General features: G+C 44.4%; 1 protein-coding gene across 4 annotated transcripts; it reads left to right on the top strand.

Moving 5' to 3' along the window:
* Window positions 1–1,179: 1,179 nt before the first annotated feature.
* On the top strand, window positions 1,180–14,946 carry ENPP5 (ectonucleotide pyrophosphatase/phosphodiesterase family member 5). 4 transcript variants are annotated; one of them, XM_065055696.1, is made up of 5 exons: window positions 1,188–1,327; window positions 1,789–1,887; window positions 5,399–6,271; window positions 9,792–9,968; window positions 11,326–14,946. In XM_065055696.1, exons 3-5 carry the CDS (start codon window positions 5,407–5,409, stop codon window positions 11,694–11,696), a joined length of 1,413 nt encoding a protein of 470 aa, XP_064911768.1. In that variant the 5' UTR covers window positions 1,188–1,327; window positions 1,789–1,887; window positions 5,399–5,406; the 3' UTR covers window positions 11,697–14,946. The 4 variants fall into 4 exon arrangements, with proteins under 4 accessions (XP_064911772.1, XP_064911768.1, XP_064911770.1 ...); XM_065055698.1 differs by having other exon boundaries at window positions 1,189–1,327; window positions 5,402–6,271; XM_065055700.1 differs by lacking the exon at window positions 1,789–1,887 and having other exon boundaries at window positions 1,180–1,327; window positions 5,402–6,271.
* Window positions 14,947–16,845: the final 1,899 nt, after the last annotated feature.

Here is a 16,845-nt window from a genome sequence, read left to right as displayed (position 1 = left end):
GAGGGATCATAAAATCACAGAATGTCCTGAGTTGGGAGGACCCACAAGGATCAATGAGTCCAACTCCTGTCCCTGCACAGGACAACCCCACAGTCCACTCCATGTGTCTGAGGACGTTGTCCAGTCTCTTCTTGAACACTGTCAGGCTTGGGGCCGTGACACCTCCCTGGGGAGCCTGTTCAGTGTCCAGCACCCTCTGGGTGAAGAACCTTTTCCTAATGTCCTCATGAGGAGGGATAAACTGATTTCCCTCTTCATTCCAGGACATGGCTGAAAATCACAGTGTGGGCAAGTGTAATTATCAGCCTAAACAAAAATGGAAAACTCAGAGCCTCAGAACATGAGAGGAGAAAAATTCAGGTAGAAAAAACACCTGAATCAAAATGGTGCGGCCTCACCTGGAGCACTGTGTGCAAGTCTGGGTGCCACAGCATAAAAAAGATATAAAGCTACTGGAAAGTGTCCAGAAGAGGGGCACAAAGTTGGTTTTGAAGGGTTTGGAGGGGAAGCCGTATGAGGAGCAGCTGGAGTCACTTGGTTTGTTCAGCCTGGAGAAGAGCAGACTGAGGGGAGAGCTCATGGCGGCCACAGCTTCCTCACAAGGGGAGGAGGAGGGACAGGGCTGAGCTCTTCTCTCTGGTGACCAGTGACAGAACCCGAGGGAATGGCAGGAAGATGTGCCAGGGGAGGTTCAGGTTGGACATGAGGAAAAGGTTCTTCACCCAGGGGGTGCTGGACACTGAACAGGCTCCCCAGGGAGGTGTCACGGCCCCACGCCTGACAGTGTTCAAGAAGAGACTGGACAACGTCCTCAGACACACGGTGTGAACTGTAGGGTTGTCCTGTGCAGGGACAGGAGTTGGACTCGGTGATCCTTGTGGGTCCTTCCAGATCAGGACATTCTATGATTCTATTTCATTCTTTCGTTGTTGTTAACTGAAGCAGCGCTTACACATCTTCAGAAAGTGGATTCTCCTCCTTGCCTCTACAGCCAGGTCTAAGCACTCAAGCCCAGCCTGGGCCCCCATGTCTTCCTTATTTGCAGCAATTTCACGCCTCCCAGCGACTCCCTCACCACCCGCCCGCCTGTCCCGGCTCCCCCTGTCCCCGCCGAACAGCTGAACCAAACCGCCCCGCCGGTGCCCCCAGGAACCGCCTCCTCCCCCGGGCCCCTCCCGCGGACACCCGGGCAGCTCCTGAACACCCTGAGGCGCCGCCCAGCCCCGTTACCGGGCGGTGACTGACACCGTGGCCACTCCCGCCGGGGCGGGACGTGCGGGCGGTGCCGCTTCCAGCCGAGCCGGCGCTGCCCCGGGGACACCGGCAGGTACGCGGTTCCTAGGGACGCGGGTTCCCCGGCCGGGCCGGCACAGCCTCCGCCGCCTCGCTGCGGGTCTGCCCGCCCGCGGGGCCAAGGGAGCGGCGGCAGCCCGGCCTGAGCGCTCCGGGGAGCGGGGGGACGGTTCGTTAGGCCTGAGCGGGCCTCGGTGCGGGCTGCACGGGGTGTCGGGGTGGGTGCCCGGTCAGAGGGGAGGAATCTGTCACGGAGGGGGCGGCGCAGGGACTGCGGGCGGTGCAGGGAATGGTGGCTGTGCAGGGAATGCCGGCGGTGCAGGGAATGGTGGCTGTGCTGGGAATGCCGGCGGTGCAGGGAATGCCGGCGGTGCAGGGAAAGCCGGCCTGCCCTTGGCGTTAACGTGGCGCTGAGCTCCCTGGGCCCTTCTCCGTTTGTATGTCTGTCTGTCTGTGCTCCCTGCCCTGAGCACTCAGGTGCCTTTGTCCCCCCAGAGCCTCATCCAGACCCCAGAGCTTTGTGGTGCTGGGTCTGTTCAGCCTGGAGAAGAGAAGCTGAGAGGGGATCTCATCAATGTTTATAAATATCTCAAGGTGGGTGTCAGGAGGATGGACCAGACTCTGTTCAGTGATGCCCAATGACAGGATGAGGGGCAACGGGCACAGACTGAACCACAGGAGGTTCCATCTGAACATGAGGAGAAACTTCTTTCCTTTGAGGTGCCAGAGCCCTGGAACAGGCTGCCCAGAGAGGTTGTGGAGTCTCCTTCTCTGGAGACATTCAAACCCACCTGGACACCTTCCTGTGTGATCTGCTCTGGTGAACCTGCTTTAGCAGGTGGGTTGGACTGGATGATCTCCAGAGGTCCCTTCCAACCCCAACTGTTCTGTGATCCTGTGACAGCAGGATGACCATGAGCCAGCACTGTGCCCTTGTGGCCAGGAAGGCCAATGGCATCCTGGGGCGTATCAGAAGGGGGGTGGCTAGTAGATCGAGAGAGGTTCTCCTGCCCCTCTACTCTGCCCTGGTGAGACCACATCTGGAATATTGTGTCCAGTTCCGGGCCCCTCAGTTCCAGAAGGACAGGGAACTGCTGGAGAGGGTCCAGCGTAGGGCAACGAAGATGATTAAGGGAGTGGAGCATCTCCCTTATGAAGAAAGGCTGATGGAGCTGGGGCTCTTTAGTTTGGAGAAGAGGAGACTGACGGGTGACCTTATTAATGTTTATAAATATATAAAGGGTGAGTGTCATGAGGATGGAGCCAGGCTCTTCTTGGTGGCAAACAATGATAGGACAAGTGGTAATGGGATCAAGCTGGAACACAAGAGGTTCCACTTAAATTTGAGAAGAAACTTCTTCTCAGTGAGGGTGACAGACACTGAACAGGCTGGCCAGGGGGGTTGTGGAGTCTCCTACTCTGGAGACATTCCAACCCGCCTGGACATGTTCCTGTGTGACCTCACCTGGGCGTTCCTGCTCCAGCAGGGGATTGGACTGGATGATCTTTTGAGGTCCCTTCCAATCTGAAACATACTGTGATACTGTGATTGCTAGAGAGACCAAATCAGTAGATGTGCTCAGGTACCAGTGAAAACCAGTATAGGAAGGCCTTGGAAAAAAAAAACTATTATTTGTCATTTATTTGCAATTACAGGATTAGGTGGCATTGGCATCACTGTGTAAAACTTAGAAGTAAAGACCTGGCTTCACTGGAGAGAGCTTAAATTCATACTTGTCGCCCCCCACAATGGGGATTTGTGAGTCAGCCGTGGGCTGTGGTTAATTTGGTGAGTGGACCAAACAGCATGTTCTCCCTTTCTTCCTTGAGAGTCAGCTGAACACAACCCCACGTCAGGTGAAAACCGAATGATTCTGCAGCTTTTGGGTCCATGGTGTTTCTGGAAGGGGAATGATTCCTCTGAAATTTGTTCTTAGCAGGGCTCTAGTTCCGTATTTTAATTTTGGGAGTCATGGAAGTTCAGTTTAACATTTGACTGCTTGCAAGTTGACAGCGCCTACGCTGATTTCCAGTGTAAATATATGTATGAGAGATTTAGTTGAGGAGTCAGAATAGGAGAAATCCCCGTGGAAAATACATTGTGTGCTATCAAAATGAGAAACACTATTCCATCATTGCAGTGATGCTCAGATGCTTATTATGCTCTTTTTTTTTTGTATTAACTAGGGTATTTATGTACTCCAGATACTGATACTTACTGCTTACACAATCGCTGTTTTCCAGCTTAATTTCTGTAGTGACCGGTTCCAGAGAATTGCTAAAAAATGGGAACTTAAAGGGAACTGTGTGGAATATCAGTGCAGCCCCTGTGCAGGATTGGATTGAACGGTGTCTCGTCTTGTGGTTGAATGATGCTGTTGAGCAAGAAGTGGGGAATATCAGCAGGAAATTGTAGGTCAGTTACAGACAGGGCAATGCAGTGCGAGAGTTCTTACAGGGACCTTACTTTGAGTTAGATCACTGAGTTTCAAACGAGAAAGTGTTTGGGAATGGCAGAGGGAAACTGGGGCAGGGGAATATGGCCCAAGACAGTATGAAATTGGGTCATATTATCTCATGCTGTTAGAAAAGAAATGCCAGGCATAGCTAAGAACAGTCAATATCGAGTCATATGATCAGAATCAGGGCTGAATGTTTATCTGGGGAGCACATGTTTTAGGGTACAGCTTCTAGTGATCACCTTCTCACGCAGTTCATGGACAGGATTTGTATCCTATTTATTGTTTCTTGCCTTCTTCATGCTGCGTGCACTCAGGTAGCAGAGGTGTTTGGCAGGAAAGGGCAGATGATGGGGTTTACGCTTGGTTGAAAGATGTGGTATTTCTGGTGGCTCACAACTGAACCTTTCAACCACCTCTCTCCAGCCCATTCAGAGACACAAGTGGTTAGTTAGCAGAACTTAAACTGCACACTGATTGGTGTGACTTGCATATATTCTTGTTTGTTAAGCTGTACACTGGAAGTGACTTTGGTAGTAAAATCAGAATGAATTGATGAGTAAGAGCTCTGTTATGTAGGGAACCTGTGACTGGGTTAGAGATGAGACAAAGTGTTGAGAAACTTGACATTGTTTCTCCAACTCTTGATCTGATACCTTTTAAGCAGCAAAACCTTTTAATGGATATACTACTGTATGTGAAATTCAACGCCTTTTTGTCAGTTTCTCCCGCAGAAATTGTCCTCAGCACATTTAGTAATCCCGTACCGAGTGTTGGGGCTGAGATGCAGTGATGGTTTCCAGCTGGATCTGCCTCCCTGCTGGGAGCTGTGCAGGTGCAGCGTCCTCCAGCTCCCGCATGTTCTTCCTGCTCCCGTGCGATGCTGGGCTGTCTGCTGCCACGCGGCGCAGCAGGTTTAATGAGGGCTGTAAAGCTCTGGTGGAGATGGACCTTGACATTTTCAAGGCCCTGTTTACATCTTAACTCTTCACAAGCAGAAGCTTTTTCATAGGACATTTTCTAAAAAATGTTGAGTATGGAAAATACTTGAAAACTTCTCAAATTGCAGGAGTTGCTGTATTGGGACCAGGAAGAAAAAAATAAGAGGTTGGACAGTGGTGGTGGGTAAAGAATTTCCTTTGTAAGCTGTGTTTCATTCAACAAATTGTAGTGTCTCACTTCCCACCTCTAAAATTGGGATATCGATGTAACTGGTAGAATCATAGAATGTCCTGAGCTGGAAGGACCCACAAGGATCATCGAGTCCAACTCCTGTCCCTGCACAGGACAACCCCACAGTTCACACCGTGTGTCTGAGGATGTTGTCCAGTCTCTTCTTGAACACTGTCAGGCGTGGGGCCGTGACACCTCCCTGGGGAGCTTGTTCCAGTGCTCCAGCACCCTCTGGGTGAAGAACCTTTTCCTCATGTCCAACCTGAACCTCCCCTGGCACATCTTCCTGCCATTCCCTCGGGTTCTGTCATTCGCCACCAACAGGTAACAGGTTTTGTTCCTATGTCTGGAGTGCTCAGTGTTAGTAAAGTGAGCTGTATAAATACATAAGGAATATTTAAGCTACTCATTCTTAGAACTAAGTTATGACTCTGACAAACAGGTTAACACAAACAAATCTTCTCTCTGCTCAGCAGGTGCCATGTTGCCTCAGAAGAGGGGAAAAATACCTTCCAGAATAGCCATGAACTGTTATTGGAGAGTCCTGGCAATTTTCCTATTATTTCTCCCAAGAGCACTGTCTCTCCAGCCGGCCCAGCCCAGAGCGCTGCTCGTGTCTTTTGATGGATTTCGATGGGATTACATCTATAGAGTCTCAACTCCCAGTTTTCACTATGCCATGGAGAACGGTGTGCACGTCAAACAGGTCACTAATGTGTTTATAACGAAAACGTATCCTAATCATTACACAATGGTGACTGGTCTCTATGCAGAAAGCCACGGTATTGTTGCTAATGAGATGTACGATCCTATCCTGAATGAAACTTTCTCGATGAACAGGATGGATATCTATAACTCCAAGTTCTGGGAGGAAGCCAGCCCGATATGGGTAACAAACCAGAGGGAAGGACATAAAACCGGAGCAGCTATGTGGCCTGGAACAGATGTGAAGATACATGGAGTCTTTCCTACATATTATATGCCCTACAATGAATCTGTTTCATTTGAAGATAGAGTTGCTAAGCTCATTGACTGGTTTACATCAGAGGAACCCATAAACTTTGGTCTCCTATATTGGGAACAGCCTGATGAGATGGGCCATATTCTGGGTCCAGAAAACCCCCTTATGGGACCGGTAATTAGCGATGTTGACCAAAAGCTTGGATATCTTATGTCTGAACTGAAGAAAGCCAAACTGTGGGATGTTATAAATGTCATAATCACAAGTGATCATGGAATGTCGCAGTCCTCCTCCGCGAGGCTCATCGAGCTGGATCAGTATGTGAACAGAGAGCTCTATAAAGTCATTGACCATTCTCCTGTGGTTGCCATTTTGCCAAAAGAAGGTAGGAGCTGTAGCAGTAAAATTATCTGAAGAAATACTTGAGTATCGAAACTTTATAGACTTCATTCCTTAAGCGAAGTGGTGGTAGCATCGCTGATGCCCGCAGGACATCAGCCTTGAACAAGGAGTGCTTGCAGGATCACTTGTTCTTCTTGCTAGCTCTCTCAAAAGCCTCGGTCAGCTTTCTGAAACGAAAAGTCAGCAAACCTGTCTGTTGTTGACTAATATTGCCAAATATCCATTAGTCCTTACAAGAAGTAAGATAATCTTAACAGCATTATCAAGGATGAATGGTGTTTGAGATGGATAAGAACTGAATGTTACTTATCTTGCCTTTCATCAAGATGCTAAAGCCATAGCGGAAGAATTAGATTTCTAACTCAAACAGTAAACTGAAACCAGATGGGGACCTTTGATAAGAAGAAGCCTGTGCTGGCTGTGTGATTGGCTGCCAGCTATTGCAGTTCACTTCAGGTTGTTCCCCCACTCATGCTGAACAGCCAGCCAGTCAGGTTCATACCATTTTTATTGTGAAAACGATGGGCAGGAATTCTGTTGGAGTCAAATTCTGGTCTGTTTGCAGTCACCGAAGGGTTGCTTAAGTGCCAGGTGTATGTTTGGTGTCACTGATGTAGAGCTGCTGCTCATTATTTCAGTGATCAAAAGCTCTGGCTATTTGGTGCGAATGCCTTAACCTGGAAAATAGCATTTTTTTGTGTGCTGATTGGAAGTTGAGTTTTAAGATGGCCTTCTGAAAAGATATATTTAAAGATTCCTCTACCATTTGCATCACTAATGGATAGCATGCTATATTTAATGTCCCAGCAAGGAGGGTATTTTGCAGACTTAAGTGACCTTAAAATGTGTAAACAAATGTCCAGTGTCATTTTACACTGAGGGTGGTAAAACCCTGGCCCAGGTTGCCCAGAGAGGTGGTAGAAGCTCCATCCCAGGCCAGGCTGGACGGGGCTCTGAGCAACCTGATCTGGTGAAGATGTCCCTGCTCGTGGCAGGGGTGGGACTGGATGAGCTTTGAAGGTCCCTTCCAACCCAAACTATTCTGTGATGTTTAGTTTGAAGAATACTCCTTTATTAATCTAGAGTAAAATGTTAATATGTCCAAACTGAGATCATTTGCAGCCTGAACTTGCTCAGGTGCCGTTTCTCTCAGAGGTGTCAGAAGAGCCGAGCTTGGGAGCTCCATCCCGATGGTGACAAACGTGGTGGTGATGACCAGGAGGTTCTGATTACCAAATAAAAGCGCTGTGAAAGCGAACTTCAGTGCTGAAATGCCCCTAGTGCAGTAAATGAGAACTTGAGGATGCACAACCTGATTCTGCTGTGTGCTAAATGTTGAGGAAAAAACCCAAACCAGTATCTCTGCAGCAATTACATGACAGAATAGTAAAAAAGCCATTTGAATGGATTTCAGAAATACCTTGCATTTGGTTTTGCCAAGAGGTTCAGATATTTTTTTACAAGTTACTTTTGAGCACAGGTAAAAATACACAGAATCACAGAATTCCTCCCTTCTGTGTTGCCAGCTGTAATTTTTATTGCAAAACTATGACCTTCGTTCCCAGTTTAGGTATGAAATAACGTAGATTTAAGTATGTGAGACTGATTCTTCAACAGTTGTTTCACTAGTCTTGCTTAAACCAAGCAAATAGTAAAACAGTGAGACCTTGAGAAAAATGTTGAATGCTTAAAAATGCTGTGATTTCTGCTACTTTTTACTGTTAGGCTGCATATTTTTTCTGTGAGAGATGGATTAAAGCCACTGTTTAAACACACTATTGTATTAGTCTGTGTGGAACTAATTGTGTGTTCACACGGTGGTGCCTGTAGCACAGCTGGTGATGCTGGCCTTATTCTTGCATTTAATATATTAATTAAAAATCACTTTAGTGTAAAATCATAGTTCACTGTATTTGCAGCTTCTCCTCCCTGCTATCCCATATAGAAAAGTGTTATTACAAAATTAATTTTGTTATTAATATAGTACTGGAAGTATGAGGTTGGAATCCCCTTTTCTTGTTGCTGTAACTATGTGTATCATGTCTGGACTTTGGTATCTCATCTTGACCTTTGTTGTGTTTCTGAAGTTTAGTGATTCTTTTTTTTCTGTCAGTTTGAGGTAAGAAACATTATACATTAAACTGTTCCCAGTTTTCTTCCAGAATTTCTATATTGGACCCTAGGAATTGAGGGGGGGAAACAAAGACAGTTTCTTTAAAGGCAGCTGGGGGTGAAGGCAGAACTAGGAAGAAATGATGAGCCAAAATGACAGGATGTGCTTAAATCTCATTTATCTGCTGCAAATGTCAGCGTTGGCCACAAAGAAAATGTAAACATCTTCCAGCTGTGCTTCAAACTTGCTCAAATATAGATTCTTGAACTGGCAGTTGTGTTCTGTCTGCGTGTCCTGGCTCCTTTCTGGTGTTTCACCTTGTCCAGCTGCTTTCTGGCCCTTCAGTGGCTTTTGCTGGAAAGCAAAGCTCGGAAATTGGAAGGAAGCAAATAAAGAATTGGGGGTGGAAAATGCCTCATTATTTCACAGTCTTAGTACTTGAGGGTTTCTGCTCACTGTGCAGCAGAAGACTTGGGTAGGGAAAGGAGCAGACACTGAGAACACAATGGAACACAAAAGAACAATAACAGCTGTTGGCCGTTATTGAATGTACAGAGTCACTAACAGCTCACACCAAAGGTCCAGCCTGTCCCATCATCTGTTTGTTGTATTTTCCTTGCTTAGACCTCTGCAATCTTCATACAGCTCCTCCTGTGTTAGTGGCATCTAGGCCATGACCTGGGGTTGAAAGATTAATGCAATCTAGTTTTGCATATCCCTGGCAATTAGTTGCCAATACAATGATGTTACATGGTACATAGCAACTAATGAGCTACATTTTCCTAAATTGGCATCAGCAAGGTCAAAAACAATATGTAGCTGTTTATTGGAGCATCTTGTAGAAGGAGAAATAAATAGTTGGGTTCACTGGACATAAGTTTTCAGGGATGCTAAGAAACAATGTGGCTGCTCTCTTTGACCTTTTAAAGGAAAGCAACTAAACTGCTTCAAAATGAATAAAAAGTGTCACTTGTCATCACAGCCAGCTGAGGGGAAGACAGAAAAAATGGCCTTCATGTGCACACTGCGTATAAATTGGTTTAGGAGTTACCTTCTTGCTTTCAAGCTTTACATAGAGCTGGTTTCTTTCCAGTGAGACTTAACTAAATGTCTTCTAACTCATTCTTAAATTCTGGTAACTCTGAAATTAGGAACTCTTCTAAAATCAGCAAAGCACTTACTGCTTAGGAATAGGCTCTGAAGGCTGATGCCACGTGTGATCTTGCTGTGAATAATGCTCTGGATTTCTCACAATAATTTCTTTACACATAATAATCCATTTTAGCTTTGGGGGAAATGCATTTTATCCTCTTCTTTCAGTTGTATTTGAACTACTGATGAGTTTAGTAATATATTGGCATGTTTAAGTTTTGTCTTTGTTTGTTTGAAGGCAAACTGGATGAAGTGTATGAAGCCCTGAACCACGCTCATCCCAACATGACTGTATATAAAAAGGAGCAGATTCCAGAGAGATTACATTACAAACACAACAGTAAAATTCAGCCAATCTTAGCAGTGGCTGATAAAGGATGGGAAATCGTACAGAATAAGTCTGACGGTTTTCAGCGTAAGTATTCTCTGCCTTTACCACGTTCTGCTATATCTAACCAGAGAACATACATCTCAATCTCAACCAATGTTAATTTTTATAAATTTTATTTATGGGAGGCAAAACTCTGAAACGAAATGTGTAGAATTCGTAATGTTTTCTCTTGATGGGATGGGAAGCGCCCGACTGTTAGGAGAGGGGGAACTGGACTTGCACTTTTTAAAAATGAAACTTACTGAGATAAGATCATTCACATGTTTTAGTGGCTGCGTACTTGAGGTCTTCTCGTGAGATCGAGCAAACTGATAAACACTTCCTGAGAGATTAAAAACACAGTTGTGACTGAACTTGTTGAGTAGAGGATGAACAGTGTTGTTTTGCCATGTTTTATCATGTACTATGTATTTACTGGAGAAGAGTTGGGTTGGAAATACAGGAATGCTTTCTGAAAGGCCTCAGCTTCTGTGGATGCTGACATTTATAGTAACCTTGGTGTATTGCTAGAAAGAGCCTTTGAAGATTGTGTTACTGTATACTAATGACTTTTGTTTGCCTTACGGGGTAAGATACAAATCTGGGTGATTTGGAGAAAACAAAACTAACACTTCTGAGTTTCTCACTTGGGGTTTTGAGATTTATTATAGGTAGAATGGAGTCAGTAAACTGTAACTTTTGATTAGCTGGGGGGAAAAATAGAAGTGTCATATGGTAAGTTCTTAAGTTTTGTAATTGAAAACCTTTTAAGCTTTGCTGCTGGTTATGAAGCTGAAGAGCGTTACCTGCAAGACTCAACAAGTTTTGCAGTTGCTGACAGCTGAGGAGAGCAGCCTTTTGCACCTGTGTGTTTAGTTACTCAGAGGTTTTAGTGGCCTGTAAGGAAGAGGCACTGGAGACCTGCGGTGAGATCTGTGAACTTTCTCCTTGTTGATGAGTAGAGAGTGCAGAAAACAGGAGGTGTGAAAGCAGTCGGAGCTGATGGTCCACCTGCTACAAGGAGTCAAGCAGACAGTCTGTTCTATATGGATATTGTTTTTTAATAAGAGATCTGGTCCAGTTGAGGAAAATCAAGGAAAGCTGGGTGTAGCACAGCACACCATTGCCAGTGCTGTTACTGCTATGGGAGCATACTGGTTTTGCTTTTTCTATTGTTTTTAAATAGTGCTCTCCATTCTTTTTTAAAGGCATCTTCTCTTTGTAGGTCTGTGACTTGATATTTGCTAGGAGACATTTGTGCTGTTGATCAAAATGATTCTTCTAAACCTCTCTTAGAATAAATGATGGCTATTCCTTTTCTAATTCTAGGAAAAGTTTCAATGCTTCTTTTGCAACTTCAGAATACTGACCTTTATCTATTTTTTTTTCTTTAAATTTCTAGCTGGTAATCACGGATATGACAACATCATACCAGAAATGCATCCCATTTTCTTGGCCATTGGGCCTGCTTTCAGAAAGAATGCCACCAAAGAAACCATGAATGCCACAGACTTGTACCCCTTATTGTGCCATCTACTTGGTATTAACGCGCTGCCAAACAATGGTTCATTCAACGCTGTGAAAGATTTACTTGCTGAGGAAGTTCCTGTAGCCTTTGGAACAGACACTTATGCTACTGTTATAGGAGTTTTTCTGGGCATCTTTCTTGTTACGGTTTTTATCGCTGTTTTTGTTAAGCATTTAATCCTCACCCAAACAAATACCATGCAAATGCAACATACTGAAGCTGCCCGGCCACTGTTGCAGGATTAATAACACTTGGTACTGTTTCCTGATTGATGCTTAAAATAAGCTTATGCAAAAAAAAACTAATAGAAGTGGAGCAGCATAAAAATGTGGAGTAAAAGGAAATGAATGCTGATCCGTTGGTACACTGGGGTACGTACATATGGGGGATGCAGAGAAGGAGCGTGTTTCTGTTTTACCCAACAACCACTTCGTCTTTCAGGGGTTGAAAATATTCCGGGTAAACCTGGGAAGCTGTGTGTGTAGACATGTAGCGATGATAGACCCTGAATACCTCGTTCTGAGCCACTATTAGGGAAATAACTGAGTTTGCACTTCAGACTATTACGTGGTGATTTAATTTCCCATCCATCCCCCTTTTTTCTCTAAGAGGTTTTTTAAATCTCAGATTCTAACAAGCCACAGACTTGGCTGCTTTGGGTTATTTTCTTCCATGCTCAAGGAAGCTTTTGGGTGGATCAGCATTACAGATAACTGGGTGGATTAAATCCTGCAAGAAAACAACACTTATTAAGCTAGGTCATGCACTGCAACGTGTCTCAGCTTAGAGTTAGGCCTGTTTATTTAAAGACTGTATAAACTGTAGCCCCAGAATATGAATCTAGATGGTATTTCCTTTAGCAATCAGCATTAATGTTTTTGCTTGGTTTTGGTTTTTTGTTGTTAGTTGGTTTTGAGGTAGATACAGATCTTCATGATTTTAGGTATAATTTTAGGTAAATGTAGATCTTTGTTTTTTTCTGTTGTCTCCTGTACACTGGACTAAATTTTCTAGGAATTCCATGAGGCTGGCAGTTCAAAGACACGTACAAGCACAACATCTGTATGTCCAAATGGAGTCTATTATATTTCTGTGATAAAAAGGTTCTTTCAGAATAGGGCTGATGAATCAGTTCAGGAACATACATGTACAAGCTGGTTTTCGAGTGCTGTCAAGCTTGTCACAAAGTGTAAAACCTGAGAGCTGTAACTGGAGACTCTGCTCTAGCATGAGCTTGGCTTTCTGTCTTGTCTTTTATCTGATATGTCTGGGTGAACCTTAGAATTTGATAAATAGGATTGGACACGCCATTTAAGGAACAACTGTATAAATCTTAAGCCATATATAGTCTTAAAATCTAGAAAAGCACACTTGAGTATGAAAGAAGGTCTAAGACTGGAGTTTGTTCTTCCAGATAAAAGTCTTTGTCAGGGAAAATTATTAATTCTGAATCAACAAAACTGTATATTAGTCTGATTCTTTCGTGTGGGTCAATAGAGCTTCCTGCTATTCTAGTGTTTCGTGGTTTGGTTTTTTGTTGTTGTTTTGTACGAGCTCACTTAAGTGGTAGGTGAGAAGCTGCTGACTAAGGTTTGCATGAAAAGCTTGGTATGAAGTGCCAAAAGTCCCTGAAGAAGAAAGAAACTCCTTTGAAATTCACAGAAATACTCAGTCTGGTATTTCTGCAAGTGCAATTTATTGCTTCACCTGTAGCACTCAGCAAAGATGGGAACTCCTTGGCCTTGGGTGTGCTCTGGAGTGACCAACACCCCAGTACTGCTGATGGGAGGGTTGTGAGCAGACCTGGCAAGGAGCTGCAACAGGCTGACTAACTGAAGTCCATTTTGAACTTAATTCCAGACTTAATGACCTCTAGGTCAGTTCAGAACTGAGCAAGCTTCTCGCTGCCTCAGTGATGACTCTGCAGTGCCGTGTTATAACCTGGTCCTTGCTGCGTCAGAAGGAATCTCAGAGCCCTCCATGACAGCAGGAACACTTGCTTGGCATTGATCTTTCTTGCAACAGATGCGGAAAGTGGCCAGAGGTCACAGCTTGGTGCAGCAAGCACTGGAGAGGAAAGGCGATGATATATTCCAATTTAAGGTATATACTGAAAGTCTAGCTGTAATATATACTGAAAGCTGAGCTGTAATAGCAGCTTTAGGAAGGCGGGAAACTAGCAGATCTGTTAGAGCACAGCCCCTGAATTTGGGGGAGATGTATGAAGCATCGTGTAACTTAATCTGACTCACCGCTGCAATTCTGCTCTTACTGCTTTGTTTCCTACACTGCAATTTTCTTAAGAAAACACAGCAGGTGAACATCTGGGTCAGGTGTGCCTGATGCTGTAAAGCTACAGAGGAGCTGACCATTAGGTGTGTCTTAAGCTTCATTTGCTGACAGCTGCTGAAACTACAGGGGCTTTTCAAGATGAAAGGTGAGGGCAGTGGTGATGTTCACAGGCGTGATACATAGAATCCACCTTTGCTTGCTTATTTGCAACTTGAAAACAAATTGTAGCACAAACATAGTGTGTGTTTAAAGATACCCCCAGGTTTGGTTAAAGGAGTAATAGTGAAAATTGGAAATGGACAGAGCGGTACTGTAATCCTCACCTGTAGCTACTTCAGCTACATACTTTCTCACTTTGGAATGTGCTGCTTTAATAGAAATTCTTCTTATTGCAGTAATTTCATGGTAATGTTTATAGCAGATGTAAAAATAACCTGATTATTATTTCAGATGTGTGCATTAAACTCCCACTTCTAAAAATGGTGACAGGTGTAGTTCTATCATCAGCCAAGGTGACCCTTGATTTTAAGAAGTAGCCAACGCTGGTCAGTGTTGTTCTGTTGTCCTGGGACTTGGCTTCACCTGCCCCAACATGTGATGAGGGAAGAGCAACAATAGGTTTTCAGTATTCAAAATAGGTCAGCAGCGTGAACACGAGAATTCTCAGTGTTGCTGTTGTGATTTGCACTGTAAGGCCCTTCTTTGAGGCGGGTAAAATGACACTTTGTAGAAGACTAAAGGGAATTTTTTGCATTCATGTAGTTCAGTTTAGGTTTAAACATTTTTCCTTTATTCTTAGGTGTATTTGCAGGTATGTTCAGATATTTGCCTAGCCAGCGTTAAACACTGTTTGAAGTTGTTTGATGTATGTTTAGTGAAATTGAAAGCACATATGATACCACTGGAGAAAAAGACCAACTTTTTCTTGGATGTGATGTGAGATTTTCTCAAACTTTTCCATTTGTGGCTGGGGGGGAAGGGGCATGGGATTTGCTTTCTGTGTATATGATACTTTTTATGATGTACAAACATGTTTATTGGAAAGCGGATTTGAGTTCATCGTATGCTGCTTGTAATTGAAGCTTGGAAACTGAGCTTGCATGACTTGTCCTTCATTATTGACCTGTGAAACATACTTTAAGATGTCAAATGTTTTCTTTGTTTCCTCCTTGTTGAAATATATCGTTGCTATGATGCTGTTAAGCACTGAGTGCTTGTTTCATTTAAAAACAATTCCGGAAAAAAACCTGAATTTGGGGGGACAGCTGAGGAGGGAATGAGCATAAATCATCTGCATCTCAAGTATTTCTTGTACTCTGCACAGTGTCTGCCTTCATTAAAAATAACTGGAAGTATGGGCAAAGTTTTTATATAAAAGACCTCGTTTCCTATTTTGCTACTACATAGGGAAAGAACAGCTCTCTGTTACCAACCGTGGTAACACAGTTTATCAAAAAGTCTTTTAGACTTTCTTAGTAAAGAGCTGGAATATTGCTATTTACAATAAATGCGGTCTCAAAAAGAAAAGCGCAAAAGTGCTTATTATGAGATGAAGGGTTGTGCAGTGTGAGTTTTCAGGAATGTGGAGCAACACGGTCTTGAGCTGTGTGTGGGAAGAATGACAAATGTGCAGCTGGTGAGTCCTCCTGGAGCGTAAAACACAAATACGTTCCAAATCTTCCACCCTACTTACATAGCAGCCATGGATGCTGTCCTGACCATGCCTACTGTGCTGCTGTACGTGCCTTCCGGGCAATGGCATGTTTGTAACATGGTAAAGTTAATGTAAGCATTGATTAGCATCAGATTAAGGGACCTGGGGCTCCTGGTGGACAACAGGATGACCATGAGCCAGCACTGTGCCCTTGTGGCCAGGAAGGCCAATGGCATCCTGGGGTGTATCAGAAAGGGGGTGGCTAGTAGATCGAGAGATGTTCTCCTTCCCCTCTACTCCGCCCTGGTGAGACCACATCTGGAATATTGTGTCCAGTTCCGGGCCCCTCAGTTCCAGAAGGACAGGGAACTGCTGGAGAGGGTCCAGCGTAGGGCAACGAAGATGATTAAGGGAGTGGAGCACCTCCCTTATGAAGAAAGGCTGATGGAGCTGGGGCTCTTTAGTCTGGAGGAGACTAAGGGGGGACCTTATTAATGTTTATAAATATATAAAGGGTGAGTGCCATGAGGATAGAGCCAGGCTCTTCTCGGTGGCAAACAATGATAGGACAAGGGGTAATGGGATCAAGCTGGAACACAAGAGGTTCCACTTAAATTTGAGAAAAAACTTCTTCTCAGTGAGGGTGACAGACACTGGAACAGGCTGCCCAGGGAGGTTGTGGAGTCTCCTTCTCTGGAGACATTCAAAACCCGCCTGGACACCTTCCTGTGTGACCTCACCTAGGCGTTCCTGCTCCAGCAGGGGGATTGGACTAGATGATCTTTTGAGGTCCCTTCCAATCCCAAACATACTGTGATACTGTGATTATGAAAATTGTTTGAAGCATGTTAAGATGGTAAAATCAGTAGCCATGTCTGCAGGGTTGGAAAGGGATGTCCTTCCCCCAATGAAATCCTAATTCAAATCATATTAAGATGTCCGTTATTGTTTTTTGCAATAAAAAGCAAACATCTGTCCCCGTGGTCTGATCTGTTGAGCTATGTGATGTTGGTTTACTTTCATAAGCAAGCTGTTCTTTTCATTTTATAGCAAGTTAAACTTAGCCCTGAAACAGATGTTCTGGACCCACAGTTAGTTGAAATCACCTCAATTCTCAAACTGTTTCCTTGGGGCTGATGGACAAAAAACACATAAACCCAGAGGGCTGGATGTTTAAGGCTTCTGCACCCAATGCTGAGACTTTCTTTACGGAGACAGGCAAATAACATGATGAATCATTCTTTGTAATGTGACTTCCCAGCAGCAAACCTCCCTTATGGCTTCTAAACTTCAATACTAATCAAAGTTTTAAGAACTTCCCCCTCAGTTAATACACCCCGTAGGAACGTTGCAGAGTTACACACATTTAGCAAGTCATTAAATGTTGCCACAAACTATTGCAGGACTTCTCCTTTATCACAGCTTTGAGGAAGAGGGAAGACACGGCT

This window comes from Columba livia, chromosome 3 (genome assembly GCF_036013475.1).
Source record: "Columba livia isolate bColLiv1 breed racing homer chromosome 3, bColLiv1.pat.W.v2, whole genome shotgun sequence".
In the NCBI taxonomy this organism is placed as follows: domain Eukaryota; kingdom Metazoa; phylum Chordata; class Aves; order Columbiformes; family Columbidae; genus Columba; species Columba livia.
Note: the sequence above shows the minus strand (reverse complement) of the source record. Positions and strands in the feature narration are given on the sequence as shown.